This window comes from Pan troglodytes, chromosome 3, assembly GCF_028858775.2.
Source record: "Pan troglodytes isolate AG18354 chromosome 3, NHGRI_mPanTro3-v2.0_pri, whole genome shotgun sequence".
NCBI lineage: Eukaryota > Metazoa > Chordata > Mammalia > Primates > Hominidae > Pan > Pan troglodytes.
This window is the reverse complement of record NC_072401.2, coordinates 91,284,332-91,301,912: the sequence shown is the minus strand read 5'-3', so window position 1 is coordinate 91,301,912 and position 17,581 is coordinate 91,284,332. Positions and strand designations below refer to the sequence as shown.

General features: G+C 33.9%; 1 protein-coding gene across 1 annotated transcript in view; it reads right to left on the bottom strand.

Moving 5' to 3' along the window:
• MMRN1 (multimerin 1) overlaps positions 1 to 17,581 on the bottom strand; it is an 80,182-nt gene that overhangs the window by 27,953 nt on the left and 34,648 nt on the right. Inside the window, exons 5-6 of the mRNA XM_517342.6 lie at positions 8,701 to 8,808; positions 4,020 to 4,193 (exon numbers count right to left, since the gene is read on the bottom strand). Of these exons, the coding sequence (XP_517342.5) occupies positions 4,020 to 4,193; positions 8,701 to 8,808 (282 nt within the window). The remainder of the gene's footprint in view (positions 1 to 4,019; positions 4,194 to 8,700; positions 8,809 to 17,581) is intronic.

Genomic DNA, 17,581 nt, shown 5'->3' with positions numbered 1-17,581 from the left:
CTTTGGGGGACTGTTGGGAGGGCATGAGTGGTTTTGAAAGTGAGGACATGAGATTTGGAAGGGGCCGGGGTGAAATAATATGGTTTGGCATTGTCCTGACCCAAATCTCATTTTGAATTGTAGCTTCCATAATACCCACGTGTTGTGGGAGGGACCCAGTGGGAGATAAATTGAATCATGGGGAGGGATTTTTCCCATGCTGTTCTCATGATAGTGAATAAGTCTCACAAGATCTGATGGTTTTATAAAGGGCAGTTCCCCTGCACATGCTCTCTTGCCTGCCACCATGTAAGACGTGGCTTTGCTCCTTCTTCACCTTCTGCCTTGATTGTGAGGCCTCCCCAGCCATGTGGAACTGTGAGTCCATCAAACCTCTTTTTCTATATAAATTACCCTGTCTCAGGTTTTTTTTATAGCAATATGAAAATAGACTAACACAATAATCAATGACTATAATGTAAAATACACACAATACAATGCAAAGCATTTTAGACAGGAAAGTCTGTACAATGGGATATTGCCATCAGTTATAGCTACTATGTAGTCTATTAAAGAAAGATCATCCTAGGATTAAAAAAATAGGCTCTACATGTCTCCATTTTGTAAGTAAGTTCTAAAAAGTACTTAACATACATGAGGGACTTACATAAAAATATGTGAAAGAGTGATTATTAAAAATAGAATGATGTATTGTTTGAGCATCTTGATATTGACAATTTTGTACAAAAACGAAGCTGTAAATATGAAAATTTAGATGGATAAACATTTCTCTGGAAATCCTGCACCCTAAAGATCCATGTTGCCAGATGAAAATAAAATGGGAAAGATATTTTATTTTACTTTTTATAAACTTAGTGGAAACTAAAGTAAGTTTAAAAGTCCAAAGATCAATTTGTATGTAATGGAAAAAAGAAAACAAAACATGAAATATAGAATAGTAATCAATATGACACACAGCCTTAAAGTACTAAGGAAAGGCTAAATGAATTAGAAAAGACTAACTAGCCACAATTAAGATAAATTATACAGAAATAGTCCTAGCTTTTGTATCAGATAACATGGATAATCACACCAGAAAGCCTTTTAAGTATTTTTATCTTCTGCATTTTGCTTAGCATTTAACCAGTCACCCATTTATTCAATAATATTCATGAAATACATTCTATATGCTATATAGAGTAAGTAAAATTTAGAAAATTAGATTTCTGGTCTTACAAAAAAGAATATGTAAGTATCATTGAGTGTAAGGTACTATTCAATGGTAATATTAATATTACTCTTTCTATAAGAACATTTAGTCATTTCCCATTAGTTAAAAATGACTGTAATTCTCATGACATCAAAAACTTGATGAAATATAATAAAAAATTTAAGGTTCAGATTCGACCTTCTTTAAATTTATAATCTTACAGTTTTTCAAGATTGAAAAGGTACAATAACATTTAAGCTTTATTGAATTTATTAGTTGTGGACAATGACAATAAATGTTTAACTTCAGCAAACAAAAAACTACATGCCTAAAAGTCCTAATAAGAAAAACAATAAGCAAAAACCCTGCAGATAGATAAAACTCAGTACAAAATCTTGATCAACATAATTGGGAGAAAAAACAATGAAAATGAGTAATATAAATTACTTTAGCTGTTACACTTTAACACTTTTATGGAAAAAAACTTTGAAGAAAGTGCAAAATCACAGCAATGTCTGAAAAGATATTAAACGTATTATTAGCTTAAAAATGTGTTTTGGGATAAGAAGCTTTTCAGATAACATTTCTACAATTTGTTACTAAACAAGCATCTGTACAAGAATCTGATTTCCCAAGAACATGTCAAAGTGCTTTATGTTAATAGTTGAGTGGGCACATCATTTTAATTCTGTTTGTTTCTATTTCCTGTGACTCATATGCTTCCACTTTCTTAAAAGCATATTACATTTGGTGACTTACCAGATATATTTGGTATCAGATACCTTAGCATTCGCCTTCTGTAATTGTGAATGTATGGCCTTTTAATAACACTTAGGTACCTCTTAAGGTATCCACCTCCTCTTAAGGAGTTGAGACATTTGATTTTCAACAGTTTCTATGGCTACTGGCAGACTACACAGTGTTTTTCACCTTGGATGTAAAGTAAACTAGGGAGGAAGCTGTGGTTTCGCTAGGCAAGCACAGCACCTTGGAGGTGGGTTTAGTTTTTGTTTCCTGTAAGAATATTCATTAACTACAAGCCCTCTGGTTCTTACAATTAATGACTGTGCTCAGTACACAATTAATTCCTCCTATTGCGGAGGGAGTTTCATTATTAATGCTGTTGCTGTGAGTGTGTGATTTTTCTCCTGTGTCAGTGCCAGAATCTTTGTAGTAGGCTGGTAGGTCACAAAAAAACAGTTGACAGGCTAATTCTGTTAGGTCATGAGAACCAAATCTTGCTAAACAAATCTCATTCAGATGGTTATAGTCAATTACATATTGTTTCTATTTGACTTCTTTCTCATGCTGTCACTTCAGTGGGGAAAAATGTTTCCATCTCATGCTTAGCATTGGTAAGGTTGGGCCATACCAGATATGTAGGACAGGGTCTTTCTTTTAGTGGTTGAGTAGCAGCAATTATTTATATGATTAAAAAACATAATTGTTGTTGATCTATGTAAGCATCCGTACTGGTAGATGATATATTAAATATCCACCTATTTATCTTTTTTAAATCAATAGAGAAAAGATAACTTGTGAATGATAAAAATTGGGTTGTACACTGAGTTTTTTAATGAATAAAGCAAAAGGAAAAAAACAGTAATCCTGAAACTTGCAAACAGACAAGTTTCATACAATAATCCCGACTGGGACGCTCCCAGGAATCAAACTAACTGCATGCCTAGAACATCCTTGCCTTACCCGAAACCTTTTTGCATGGTTAACATCAATTGAGATGGTTTCTCTTTCTAGACGCTTTCCCTGGTCCCCTTAGATTGGATTTGTTGCAAGTGTCAAGTGGTCCCATTGTATCCTGTGTAAACACTATCATAACAATTACTCACTATACATAAATCTCTGTGGTAGGCAGAATAATACACACCCCTTTCCCCCAAGGTGTCCATATGCTAATTCCCTGTATCCATGAATATGTACCTTACATGGCAAAAGGGACTTGGCAAATGTGATTAAAGTTAAGCACCTTGAGATAGAGAGATTTTTCTGATTATCCAGGTAGGTCCAACGGAGTTACATAGTCAGAAAGATGCAGGGAGAACTCAACACAATGTAGCTGGCTTTAAAGATGGAGGATGATGAGTCAAGAAATGCAGTGGCTTCTAGAAGCTGGGAATGGGCCTCAGTTTACAGACATCAAGAAAACAGAGACCTCAGTCCTACAACTGCAAGAAAATGAATTCTGCCAGCATCTTGGATTAGCAGGAAATGGATTATCCTGTTGATCCTCCAGAAAGAAACATAGCCTGCTTTCAAGCCCACTGTTTGAAGAGCACAAAATTCAGGCAAAGCCTATTCACATATATAAATTATTATTCTTTAATATTAATAATAGCTGGAATGTTTTAGGATATATTTAATAGATTTTACACCATAACCTAGAAAATTTGGGGGATAATAATGCACTTCAGATTTATCCTCAATGTCTCCATCAATAGTATTGAGACAACCAGGCAACTAGCTATCTTGATCCCCTAACTGCGTCTTTATTCTTGAAGTAGATAACACAATGGAAGTAAATTAATATGACTCACTTTAACTAAAAATGAATATGTTAGGCTATAGTTAGAGACATCATGTTTATCAACCAAATGGAATATTCAGTCAAAGACTTCAGTGTATATAATAAAATGTAGATATTTCAAATTATTTTAGAATTTTAGTGAATTTATATCTCATTCAAAAAATATCTTTCTTAGGTTTCCATACCACCCAAACTAAAGCAAAGATCCCAAAGTGATGTAAGAAAAGAAAAATGAATCATTTGCTTCCTGTGTTACTGAATGAATATTTTATTTTATTTCATTTTTACCTTTTAGAAGAGACTGAAATTCTCTGCTTTTATCTTCGCTGACTTTTCCTTCTAGGGAGGAGTAAGTGTTCCTTACATCATTCACAGTCAAAGAAATATTGTCAATCTTCTTCTGCAGAAGAGTCAGTTTCATTGCCTGGTAGTTCACCTGATCAGTCATTTTTTGCATCACTTCTGCATATAGAAGAGAAAATTGAGGCCGTTAAAAAATATATTTTGACCCATAGTTGGTATCATACTGAATGGAGAAAAACTAAAACCCTTTCTTCTGTAATCTGGAGCACAACAAAGATGCTCACTTTCACCACTATTTTTCAACAAAGCACTAGAAGCTCTAGCTAGAGCTATCAGACAAGACAAAGGAATAAAGGGCATTCAAATTAGAAAGGAAGGGGTCAAATTATCCTTGTCTGCAGATGATATGACCTTATATTTGGAAAAACCTGAAGACTCCACCAAAAAACTATTAGAATAGATAAATGAATTCAGTAAAATTGCAGGATACAAAACCAACATACGAAACTCAGTAGCATTTTTATATGCCAGCAGTGAATAATCTGAGAAAGAAAAAAAGTAATCTCATTTACAATAGCCACACACAAAGTTAAATACATAAGGATTCAATTAACCAAAGAAGTGGAAGGTCACTATAATGAAAACTATAAAACACTAATGAAAGAAATGGAAGATATGCCATGTTCATGAATTGGAAGAATAAATATTGTTAAAATGTCCATACTATCCAAAGCAACCTACAGATTCAATGCAATCCCTATCAAAACACTAATGACATTCTTCACAGAAATACAAAAAAAAAAAAAAATCCTAAAATTTATATGGAACAACAAAAGACCCAGAATAACCAAAGCTTACCTAAGCAAAAAGAACAACTGAAGGAACAACTGGAGGAATCATACTACCTGACTTCAAATTACAACACAGAGCTGTAGTAACCAAAACAGTATGGTACTGGCATAAAAATAGACAAATAGACCAATGGAATAGAATAGAGAACCCAGAAACAAATCCATGTATCTACAGTGAGCTCATTTTCGACAAAGGTGCCAAAAACCAGGGAAAAGACAGTCTCTTCAATAAATGGTGCTGGGGAAATTGGATGTCCATATGCAGAATAATGACTCTAGACCTCTATCTCTTACTATGCACAAAAATCAAATAAAAAAGGATTAGCTCTTTAAGTCTAAGACCTCAAAACATGAAACTACTACAAGAAAACATTGGAGAAAGTCTCTAGGACATTTGGTCTAGGCAAAAATTTCTTGAGTAATACTCCACAACCACAGACACTCAAAGCAAAAATGGACAGATGGGATCACATAAAGTTAAAAAGCTTCTGCACAGCAAAAGAAACAACCAACAAAGTCAAGACACAACCCACAGAATGAGAGAAAAATCTTTGCAAACCACCCATCTGACAAGGGACTAATAATCAAAATATAAAAGAAGGTCAAACAAGCCTATAGGAAAACATCTGATAATCCAATCAAAACAGGGCAAAAGATTTGAATATACATTTTTCAAAAGAAGACATACATATGGCAAACAGGCATATAAAAAGGTGCTTAACATAACTGATCATCAGAGAAACTCAAACCAAAACTACTATGCAATATCATCTCACCTCAGTTAAAATGGCTTATATCCAAAAGACAGGAAATAACAAATGCTGGCAAGGATATGGAGAAAAGGGAAGCCCCCATACCCTGTTGGTAGGAATGTAAGTTAGTACAACCACTACAGAGAACAGTTTGGAGGTTCCTCAAAAACTAAAAATAGAGCTACCATATGATCTAGCAATCCCACTTCTACGTATACACACAAAAGAAAGGAAATCTGTATATCCAAGAAGTATCTGCACTCCCATGTATATTGCCAGCACTATTCACAATAGCCAAGATATGGAAGAAACATACATGACCATCAACAGATGAATGGATAAAGAAAATGTGGTATATATACACAATGGAGTATTATTCAGCCATAAAAAACAAAGCAACAACATGGATGGAACTGGTGATCGTTATGCTAAGGGAAATAAGCCAGGAACAGAAAGACAAACATCGCATGTTCTCACGTATTTGTGGGATCTAAACATCAAAACAATTGAACTCAAGGAGATAGAGAGTACAAGGATGGTTATCAGAGGATGGGAAGGATAATGGCTGATTGGAGTGAGGTGGGGATGGTTCGCCTCCCAGGTTCAAGCGATTCCCCTGCCTCAGCCTTCCCAGTAGCTGGGACTACAGGTGCATGCCACCACATGTGGCTAATTTTTTTTATTTGAGTAGAGACAGGGTTTCACCATGTTGGCCAGGATGTTCTTGATCTCCTGACCTCGTGATCCACCCGCCTTGGCCTCCCAAAGTGTTGGGATTACAGGCGTGAGCCACCACACCCAGCCTAAAACCACTTAAATTTTTAATTAAAAATTAAATATATATATAATATAAATAAAAATTTGTTTTTTATTTGGGTATAAAAAAATTGTTAGAGACTGAGGCACAGTGGCTCACGGCTGTAGTCCCAGCACTTTGGGAGGCTGAGGCAGGTGGACTGCTTTGGCCCAGAGATTCAAGACTAGCCTGGGCAACATGGCTAAACCTCGTCTCTACAAAAAAAAAAAAAAAAAAAAAATTAACCAGGCATGGTGGCACGTGCCTGTATTCCCAGCTTCTTGGGCACTGAGGCAGGAGGATTGGTTGAGCTCTGGAGATGGAGGCTGCACTGATGCGTGATCACTCCACTGCACTCCTGCCTGGGTGCAGACCCTGTCTCTAAAAAAAATAATAATAATAAATAATAAAAAAGAATAGCAAAAGAAAGAATGAATAAGATCTACTATTTAATAGCACAATGTGGTGACTGTAGTCAATAATAATTTAATTGTACATTTTAAAATAACTAAGAGAATATAATTGGATTGTTTGTAACCGAAAGGATAAATGCTTGAGGGGATGGATACCTCATTCTCCATTATGTGATTATTACACATTGTGTACCTGTATCAAAACAATATATACACCTACTATGTACCCACAAAAATTGAAAGTTAAATATATATATTTAAAAACACTTAATTTTTTATTTTTTATTTTTGAGACAGTCTCACTCTGTCACCAGGCTGCAGTGCAGTGGCATGATCTTGGCTCACTGCAACCTCTGCCTCCCAGGTTCAAGCGATTCTCCTGCCTGAGCCTCCCAAGTAGCTAGGATTACAGGCACACACCACCACGCTAGACTAATTTTTTTTTATTTTAGTAGAGACAGGGTTTCACCATATAGGCCAGGATGTTTTCGATCTGCTGACCTTGTGATCCACCCGCCTCGGCCTCCCAAATTGCTGGGATTATAGGCATGAGCCACTGTGCCCAGCTTAAAACCACTTAAATTTTTAATTAAAAAATAAATGTATATATATTTAAAAATCACTTAAATTTCATGATAGGTTTGAAGGTAATTCAAATAAACTATATTTGCAGGAATACATTTGAAAATACAAGACTATATTCATTTGGGAAATGGCAACTTGAATGTTAAGACTAAGTGTAGAAATTTGTAAAGAGTAGTATAATAGCTTAGATTTCTAAAATGTTTTAACTTTTCCCAGAATTTTCAGTGTTTTAAAAAAATTATTTCAAAGAGTTACTGTTACACTCTCAAAAAGAAACAAAGGGGCAGAAAACCAAAATAACTTGCTCGCAGTTACAGAGCTGATGGCTCATCTGCTTCCAAATTCAATACCTCAGCATGAAAAATATGCAGCTAGATATACGTATGTAGTTGTAGCTATGTTCTGAGAATTTTATTGTTTACTGAGGTATTTGTTAATCAAAGGTAAAGAGACATAATTTAGTTTGAATCACTTTATATAGCAATAATACTGTCTATCCCTTTACACATGTATTGCAGTAATTCAAGAATATTATGGTCTTTTATAAAGATACTGAATTTCAATCCCTTAAAAAATTACAACACCATTGTTAAGGGATATTCAGCTGCATTCTTAAAGACAGCCCTTTAAGTCACATTTCTTAATTGAGTGCCTTGTTTTGTATGACTAGATCCATGCCAAACACAGTGAATAGATGTTTTTAGCAGTAACCAACCTTATGTTTGTAAGAGCTAAAGTTTAGCCTAAAAGAAATGGCAAAAACTGATTAGAAAGATGGAAAAATATGTGACATGCGAACTTTGGATCAGCAGGAGGTTCTTGTTGATTCTTAGTCATAATCCCGTTTCTTAGGGATCAGTACCCATTAAGCAACCTCTTATTAATGAATTGAAGAGAGCCTTCTTAGATCCCTTAAAAGAATAAGTTGTTCCTTCCATGTCAAGGGTCTTCCATAATGGCGCTCTTTGGAGAATAAAAGTTTGGTCTTATTTTGGAAAACTGTGGTTTCCTTACAACCTAGTATCACAGCATTTTTATTCTTTCTGTGTTTGCACACAAAGCTTCTATAGTTATACATGGTCTTTTCAGTACCTATTATAGCTTATCCACAATTTCTCCCAACATCCAGCACCAGTAGAAAAGGACTGAGAAGTATGCTAATGTGTCACCATCAATCATTTGACAACTAAGAGATTTCTTGCTTGGAAGTTGTAATAAATAGCATTGACAATAATTGGGTCAGAGATGATAGTAATTACAATCTATGACCTGGGTCACCACAGCCTTGCTGCTGCTGCTGCTGCTCAGCTACTCCTCTGCCAACAGCTGTGTGACTTTCAGCCTGGTTGGTGTGTATCAAACTTTGCTGTTCCTGGGCTAGAAGGAAGCAGAAAGAGAAGAGAGACAGTTAAGCACTGGGACAGCCTCATTTTTTCCAGTCCTGAACAATAATTTGGCTGACATTCATTTTCCCTTGTACTGAAGCATGATGGTCGGGGATGATTGCAGAGTAAGCTGCTCCGCCCCCAACCATAGGGCAATGAGACATCACATTGGAGTGGGAAATGCAGGACTCTAATTCTGCTTGGAAAAAAAATAAAATTATTCAAGCCTCCTTTCCGTGAAAATGGATGGTAGTTTGGAGGAGCTGTGTAAACTAGCAGACGTAAACTGCCTGCATAATTGAGGGGATTTTTAAATCCGCTGTGTTAAAAGCTATAGCATTCTTATAAGTGGACTGCCACAAAGGCTGATTGTTTAACAAGGCAATTTCTAACTGGAGTCTACTTGGAAAAAAGGGAGAGCTACAGGTTCCTTACTAAAATAAAAATAGCTATTTCATTAATAGTGCCACTTAAATGGATTGTTTCCAGATTTTGATAGTCTCAAACTGGACTAAAAATAAAAGTAAACTATTGCAGGCACATTTCAAGCAAATCAACTGGTAAAGTCAGTGAAATTTCATTAAATAGAAATTCTTGTATAATAAATCTATTGAAGAATTTAACATGAATCAAGTAATATTTTAAATGGCAAGTAATATTTCCCATGAATCAAATAATATTTTAAATGGCAATATAGTTTTTCATTGGGGAAAACAATTTAGAGAAATGATCTATTTAAAATATTAAGTACAGGCCAGGTGCGGTGGCTCACACCTGTAATCCCAGCACTTTGGGAGGCCGAGGCAGGCGGATCACTTGAGGTCGGAGCTCAAGACCAGCCTGGCCAACATAGTGAAAGCCCGTCTCTACTAAAAATACAAAAATTAGTCAGATGTGGTGGCTCGGGTGCCTGTAATTCCAGCTACTTGGGAGGCTGAGGCAGGAGAGTCGATTGAACCCGGGAGGCGGAGGTTGCAGTGAGCCGAGATGGCACCACTGCACTCCAGCTGGGGGATAGAGCAGGACTCTGCCAATCAATCAATCAATAATTAAAATAAAAATAAATAAAATAAAATATTGAGAACATCAAATAATATGGCTTTAATTTGCAGACTTCTAACAAACAAATTTATCCGTTAAAGTCTGCATGACAGACATGAGGAAACAAGTGTTTTGTGTCTAGCCGTGCTTCTTCCCAGGTGAGTTTATGAACCAATGAAACTCTGCATCTCTGGCACATGTTAATTATGCTCCCTAAGCCATATGTGGCTTTGACTATAATACTTAAGCTTCTCTACTCCACAGGAAGTATATTTGGCATTAATATGGGTGAGTCTATATTGTTAGATTGAATTTTGCATTGTTTTTCTTCAGGGCATTGAGCTAAATTAATGAATTTCCATTCATGTCCAAGATTTTTGTTTTGATGCTGTTTCTTTTTGATTTTCGTTTCCTCCGCTGTATTCTATAAAGTCCTGTGTAATTGTTGACTTATCTGATGGACAAAAGCAATCTGCAGCTTGGGGAATAGTGTAATTATTTAGGGGACGGATTGGGTGGGGAAAAGTGTAAATCTTCTTCTAAGACCTAGCAATAAGGTTATTATAGTGTAAGTTTAAATTAATTCATACAGATACAACCATTTAATCATTGCATAAATTTTTATCACGATTCCTCCTTAAATGGTGTACTAAGGCATTTTATTCTGGCAGCTTAAATGTAAATCCATCCAAGAGTATAACTAGAGAGTAAAGCAATGGTTCTCAGACTGGGGTCCCTTAATCAGCAATATGAGCATCACCTGGAAACTTTTCGCGGTAGAATTTCCAGAGTCCCATCTTAGATCTATTAATTTAAATACGAATGTTAAGGATACTAACTTATAAATATTTATAGCAGTAAGAACAGGTGAATTTAACAGGATGAACAATGATCTTTTCATTTATTTGCTGCTTACCTTTTTGGCTAGATCACAGGAAAAAAAAGAGCTGATGCATTTGAAGGTAGTACCATAACTCAGTAGGCTGTGGATACTTTGTTAGGAAGGGAAGCATAATTATAGTGAAAGCAAAGATAATATTGTTCTGTTGAATACAAACAAGATTACTATTCGAATTTCCTTTTCTATCATTAGCTTTTATTATAACACATATTTCTTTACATCCCATTAGAATACTGATTTTTTTTTCCTCGTGGATGGAAATCAGAAGTTCCTGTATACTTTGAAACATTAAGTGTCCATGTTCTTTCCACTCCCTCACCTGAGATTCTCATTCAGTAGCTCTATTTTGAGGAATGGGGCAGGTGCGTATTTAAAACAAACAAACAAACAAAACAAAACAAAACTCTACAGGTGATTTCTATGTATGGCCCTGGTTAGGAACATTAATTTTGAACAAATTGCTAAGCATCCTACTTCTAAGAGGTAAATTCATTGTTATAATGCAGAAAATACTAGATATATTAATAATAAAATTGCAATCCAGAAATCAATCTTCATAGACTTTTAAATAGCATTCCTGTTAATAACAAAGGCGTGTGTTGAAGACAGATTTAATAAAGTTTAAGAAATGAAAACCTTGAGTCTCATACAATTCCTTAAAGAGTAAGTGAAGCGGGATCGGGGTGGAAGGTACCTTTCACAGCTTCCTGATTTCCTCATGCAGATATTGCCATTCTTTCTATTGTTATAACATAAGATCCCTAAAGAGGCACTGTTAAGCATGGAAACATATGAAGAGTGTTTGTGCTGCCTTCACAGCAATCAAATCTACAGCCCAATGACAATTTTAGAATGTCTCAGAAATAAAATCACTTTCCACTCAAAAGCCAGACTGTTGCTCCTTACTCCCATCTAGCAACATTACACATTCCCCAACTCCATGATTGTGTTTTGCCACTATGTAGCAATGTGGTCGGCCAATTGTTAAAATATTGAAATATAATAAAGCCACAACTGTTGGCAAATATATAATGCTGAAGTCCAATAACTGACAAGCTGAGTTATACAAATTATAATATTAACTAATTACAAGTTAATCATGGATACATGATAAAGGATGTATTTTGTAGGATGTGTGATGAATGGAATTCCTACTGTGGCAACATCTGAAAACTATTTTTCAGAATTAGCCTTTTGTTGGACTGATGTCAGGCAGTGCATAGGTTTTGTGAAACAGTCAGTGTTTTAGTAGAATGAACAGTTTATCATTGCTTACGATTTATGTATTTGCTACAACTTCCGAATAGTTTGATGCTCAATTTATTTTACTTATTAGCATGTGCTAATTGTTCTAAATGCATAGTTATTTGATAATTATGGTCCAGAAGTTTATAGTAAATTATTAAAGACACTGAAAAAGAAACAAAATTTAACCAAATTTTAAAAGCATTTGTTTCGGGTATCTTGAGTATGAATTTTTTGAATCTGAGAATAAAACAAAAATTGTATCACTTAGGAACCTAGTCCTAAATTAAGTAATGATGCTCTGCAAACTCAGTTAGTCTGGAACATCTTTTAATATGTACAACATCTAAATAATACCAAATAATTATAAAAAATAAATTCAATATAAAATAAATAAGTTACATTTCTGGAATGAAAATCAACTTGATTTTCAATATTGGTAGATTATTTTTTCTTGCTAGGTAAATGTTGGATTCAAACAATCCTACAAATTTGTATAATATAGAAGTAAAATTATTAGACTCATTTTTCATCATAATGGCATTCGCCCACTATGTTAAAGATCGTTTGCAACCGTGAATCATGAAGAAGAAAATATTAATAAATGTTATGAAATTAGTCTCACAAAATAAGTATTCCTAATAATAAAAATGTTCAATGAAATCAATTGAAGTAAAAAACTTAAAAAATACTTTATCAGATAATGTTAATAAAGTGCCCATAAAATAATAAAATATTTAGAAAAAATCAGAATTTTAAATTATTTCTTTTTTAAAATAATAAGAGCATTTAAAAATAATAGAGCATTTTAGAAAAGAAAAGTATTACATAACTAACCTAATATAATAATTCTGATCTAGGAATATCATTGCAAATGAGTTTTATGATACTGCTTTTTGTAAGACAACTTCTTAGAAAACGTAAAAGTCAACTTAATAAAATTTAAAAGTATTATTAATGAAACTTGAACTCTTTCATATACAATTATTTTCATAATTTTCCTAAAATGTAAAAATCAAGAATTTTAAAGCAGTTAATTTTTTAAAATCTCAGTAAATTAGAAGGAAAAACATCTTTAATACTACACTAGTAATGTAGTAATACATATGAACACTTGAGAAAGGAATTTTCCACAAAATTTGTGTATGTGAAAATTTAATTTTTTACATAGGTGAAGCCTGTGCAATAATAGTGAAAAAGTAAACCAGGAGTTCCAGGCAAAATTTTAGATAGACTTCTGTTTTTTAAAAATTTTGGCACTATAAGCTACTGTATTCAAATATTTCTGACTGAAAATATAATGTGTTATCAAGTAAACACTTGAAATCTTTTCTAGATGAATTTCATATTTACTGCTATATATCAAATAAAGAAGAGACAATAAAAGTAGACGAGAGGGAGAGAGAAAGATGGAAAGAGAGATGGAAAGCAAGAGCACATGCTAAAAATTAAAATAATAAAAATCGGAAGAATATTTGGACTTCAAAGATAGCCTGTGATGTTATAGCTAAAAAGGCATTTTGTAAATTATATCAAGCCCCATGAATTCACTTTCATATAAATTGTGAAATTTAACATTTGGAAAATAGACTTTTTAAAAAAATAACTGATTTTCAGAGATGACACTCTAACAGAAATGCCAATCCTTTTTCAGATTTACGAGAAAAGAAAATTCCCCTTATTAAACTGGAGATAATTAAAAAACGAATCAAAGATAGTATAGATATAAAAATTTCATGTATTCTATAAATATACATTTGAAACTTATATATTCTATTTTAAATGAATATATATTAATTGAAATATATAGATGTATATATACTATTTGAAACAAAAATTAGTAAAATGCCAATTATATAAGAAAAAGATTTTCTAATAAATTGTTTGAAAATAAAATTTATATGACAAAACTAAAAAAATGCAATAAATATTCCTTGATTTATGCTGCCAGATGAATTTGGCCTAATGACGTTAACAAAGCTCTATAAACTAATTAAATAGGATATTTAGATAAGAGTTTTCATGATTTAGTTAATAATAAAGACAGTAAACATTCAAAAATACACACAGTATTTAAGTGCTGATAAAAATTGAATGCAATCACTTTTTATTCAGGAAAGCCCAATAGATAATTCAGCAGGAGGATAATTTAACTGATGTTAATAAAATTACAAACTTATTGAGACCTCGTGTCACCCAGTGACTAAATCTGATGGGTAAGTCATTAAAGGAGGTTGAGAGGGTTCCCTATATTAAATTATCTCTCTGACAAGGACATCATTTAGCTGGTATCATCCATGGCAAAAGAAAGACGACACCAATATCGTTTGTAGAAATCAATAAATTGCTTAGAAATTATTAGAATGATATGAGTGATTTTTGGTATGATGTATATTACGTGGTCTGTAGTTTTAGACTGTATTATAGACAATGCTCTAATTTAAGAAAATAAAAAGTAATGCATTCTTAATTTTTGATTTATATACAATATTGACTGTGGCTGCTGCCCCTTCCCACCAATCATCATAATCAAGAGGCAGATTGGTTTGGGTGCTCGTGATCCCGAAGTGGAGAGACCTCAATACAAATCACAAAAGCATTTTACACAGGATTTATTTCCAGGGGTTCAAAATACTTTGGTAAAGCTTTATTATAAATAGTGACATGTTATTTTAAGTTGCATTTTATAATGGAATTTTAATCAGGTCTCTTAATTTTACTTCTTACAAAGTATTACATGCTGCATATTTAATATGAAGATTATAACAATGTTTTACTTAACATCCTTCAAAGACTGGGGAAACAAGGGCAAGGGCTCTCTCTGTCTCTTTCACACATACACACACGCGCACACACACACACACACGAGGATGTGTGGGGGGATTTTAACTCTTCTAGGATCCTATTTGAGACTTCAGTAGGCGCGTGTCATCAAGATATAGTTCCCTCTGTGCTACCCAGTCTAGGAAAGATCCCGAATGCTCAAGAAGTAAAAATTTACCTAGGTGAGAGGTAAAGTGTCAAGAATAGAAAGGGAGCAAATGAAGAGCATCAAAGTTTAATTTTCTATTGACCTGAGGGTCAAAAGAATTTGAGACATATATCATTCATGTGATCTTGGAAAATGCTATTACATTAAAAAAGGGAATAGACAGTGATATACGCGGGAGATAATCAATAGATTGAAAATAGTAACCAAAAACATAAGAAAAAACTTTAAAATCAGTGAGAAGAAGGAGAGGAGAGAGTAAATTGAAAAGCTGTCAGAAAGAAAAAAAAAAGCAATTGAAAAAGATAAAAAATAAACATACATAGAAGTATCAAGTGAAAATCTAGTTTTCCTGCACACTAAAATTTGAGGATTCATTCCTCAGTATATGAAAATAATATATATAAAATGAGAAAAATTAAGCTTTTTTCATATTTTATAGTTTCAAGATCACTAATTTGAAAGAAAATGTGATTAAATTTTTTAGTATTAAATGTCAAAAATTAATGTAATTGCATGTGGGCACATGCATGTTCATAAAGCTTCCCATTTGCTTTTAGCAGCATTGTTAAATTTATTGTTTTTTTTTTCAGAATCTAAGTGAGAAAACTGTACTCCTGATAAAAGAAACAACTATTAAGCATCACACAAAGATCCTTGAGATCCAATTGTCACATGAATCTCTTTGCTCCGGAATTCATTGGATGGAGTCCCTGCCAAGGCTGTTGAAAACTTGAAATGCCTGTTTTACAAATTCAATAGTTTATGTTATCTTTCCCTACCTTTGTTTGTTGACTGGAGTTCAATACTTGCATTCATCTCAATTTATTACACGGGATTTAACCAGCCACAGCAAAGAGCTGATAGGATCTCTGACAGTGGAGTCAGTTACTCTCTTGTGATAAAGAGCCTCGTTGATTGATGCTCTTTTGTTTTTTCATTTAGCAATCTTTCTGTCTCCCCAAATGTATTCTCTACCACAAGGACTGCCACAGATTCTAGGTTTTCCAAGCAATCTGTCTTTCACTTGAGCACAGACCTTTGCTTTGTTCCATACAGGACAGATTTCTAAGTTTCTTTTTCTTGTTCCCTTCTAAGCGATAGGTACAGGGGCAGAAGGACATTTATTTCAGTCAACTAAATTTTTAAAGATGTTTGTGCATTTCAGATTTTTTAAAAATGCAATATATTTTTTAAGTTGGATTCCTTTTTGCTTTTCTCCCAGGACAGTTACTCTCTTTTTTTCCCCTTGCAATGGAAGCCCTGACCTTGACAGATCAAGGACTTCGAGAAGCAAGGTCAGCAAGTGTCTACAGTACGAGCAACAGCTTCCTTATTAGACGCTTTTTTTTTTAATTAGATGGATTTTATTTGCAAGTTTTTTTTTGTTTTCCTTCCAGGTCTTTGAGCCATATGGAGGATGTCATTAATGGCAACTCAGTAATGAGGATGTTTGCTCTCTCTCACTCAGAAACAGAAAACCTTCCTGTGTGGCTTGAGGAGACAGATTTCCAGCTGATCCCTCAATATCAAGTGAAAACTTGCATGGTGAACGTTCGGTGTACATATTAAGCTTTACTGAGATTTACTAGGTAAATTGAAGTAGGCAGTTTGGTGCAACAACCACTTATGGTACACAGTGTTCTTCACTAAATGCATCATAATTTTATTGTGAAAGATGCTTAGAGGAGGTAATGTTCTTTCTCAAAGAAGAAAGCATTTGCTACTGCTGGGAAGAACTAGATATGCAAAACTACAGGGAATGCATTTTAAAATACTCCTGCTGGAGGAGCCCCATATTCAAATGTTAGTTACAGTAGCTCTTATATAATTTATTGCATGATTTCACAGCATTTGTAAAACCAAATATTTTTTATATATTCATAACATATGGTAGGGGCCAGTTTATTTCAGCACTTGTACACGCTCACATTTTGTCAGCATTCATAAAATCTGCAGTACAAAACAGAATGTTATAAGATACCTTTTTCCTATAAAGGATCTGATGATTAAAGCCACTGGATTTTTAAAAACAGATTTGCAAACAAGTTTTCTTCATCCTCTGTAATCTAACACTATTTGTATTTAAATCATTGCCCTTTGTGTCATTAAAGCAAGTCACACTTTCCTTGTTCCACTTCAGAATATTTTAGAGACATCTACTGGAAAAGAGCATTATTGCAAATTTTATAAAACAGGTTTAAGTGTATGTTACTGCTGACTTTTTGAAAAGTATCTTGAATACCATATCACAAAATTAGGTCCTTTCTAAAGGCAAAACCCTTGTGCAAACTGTCTTTGATGACTCACTCCTCATTATGTACTAATATATATGTTTGAAAAGAGAAAATGACATAACAAATGTAAAACATATCAGAACTATTACTTTGATGTTGGACTTAGTGCTCCTTTTTCCCCCAATAAAGTTCTATTCATTTAGATTTTTAAAAATTGGTTTCCTTTTGATAATACGATGAATATTTTTGTAAGGTAATCTAGAACTGTGGCTACCAGTATTTTGATTATCTGAGTTGCAGCTAAAGTACGTGTGTAGCAGATTAGCATATTGTGGAATAAAGAGAGAATCGC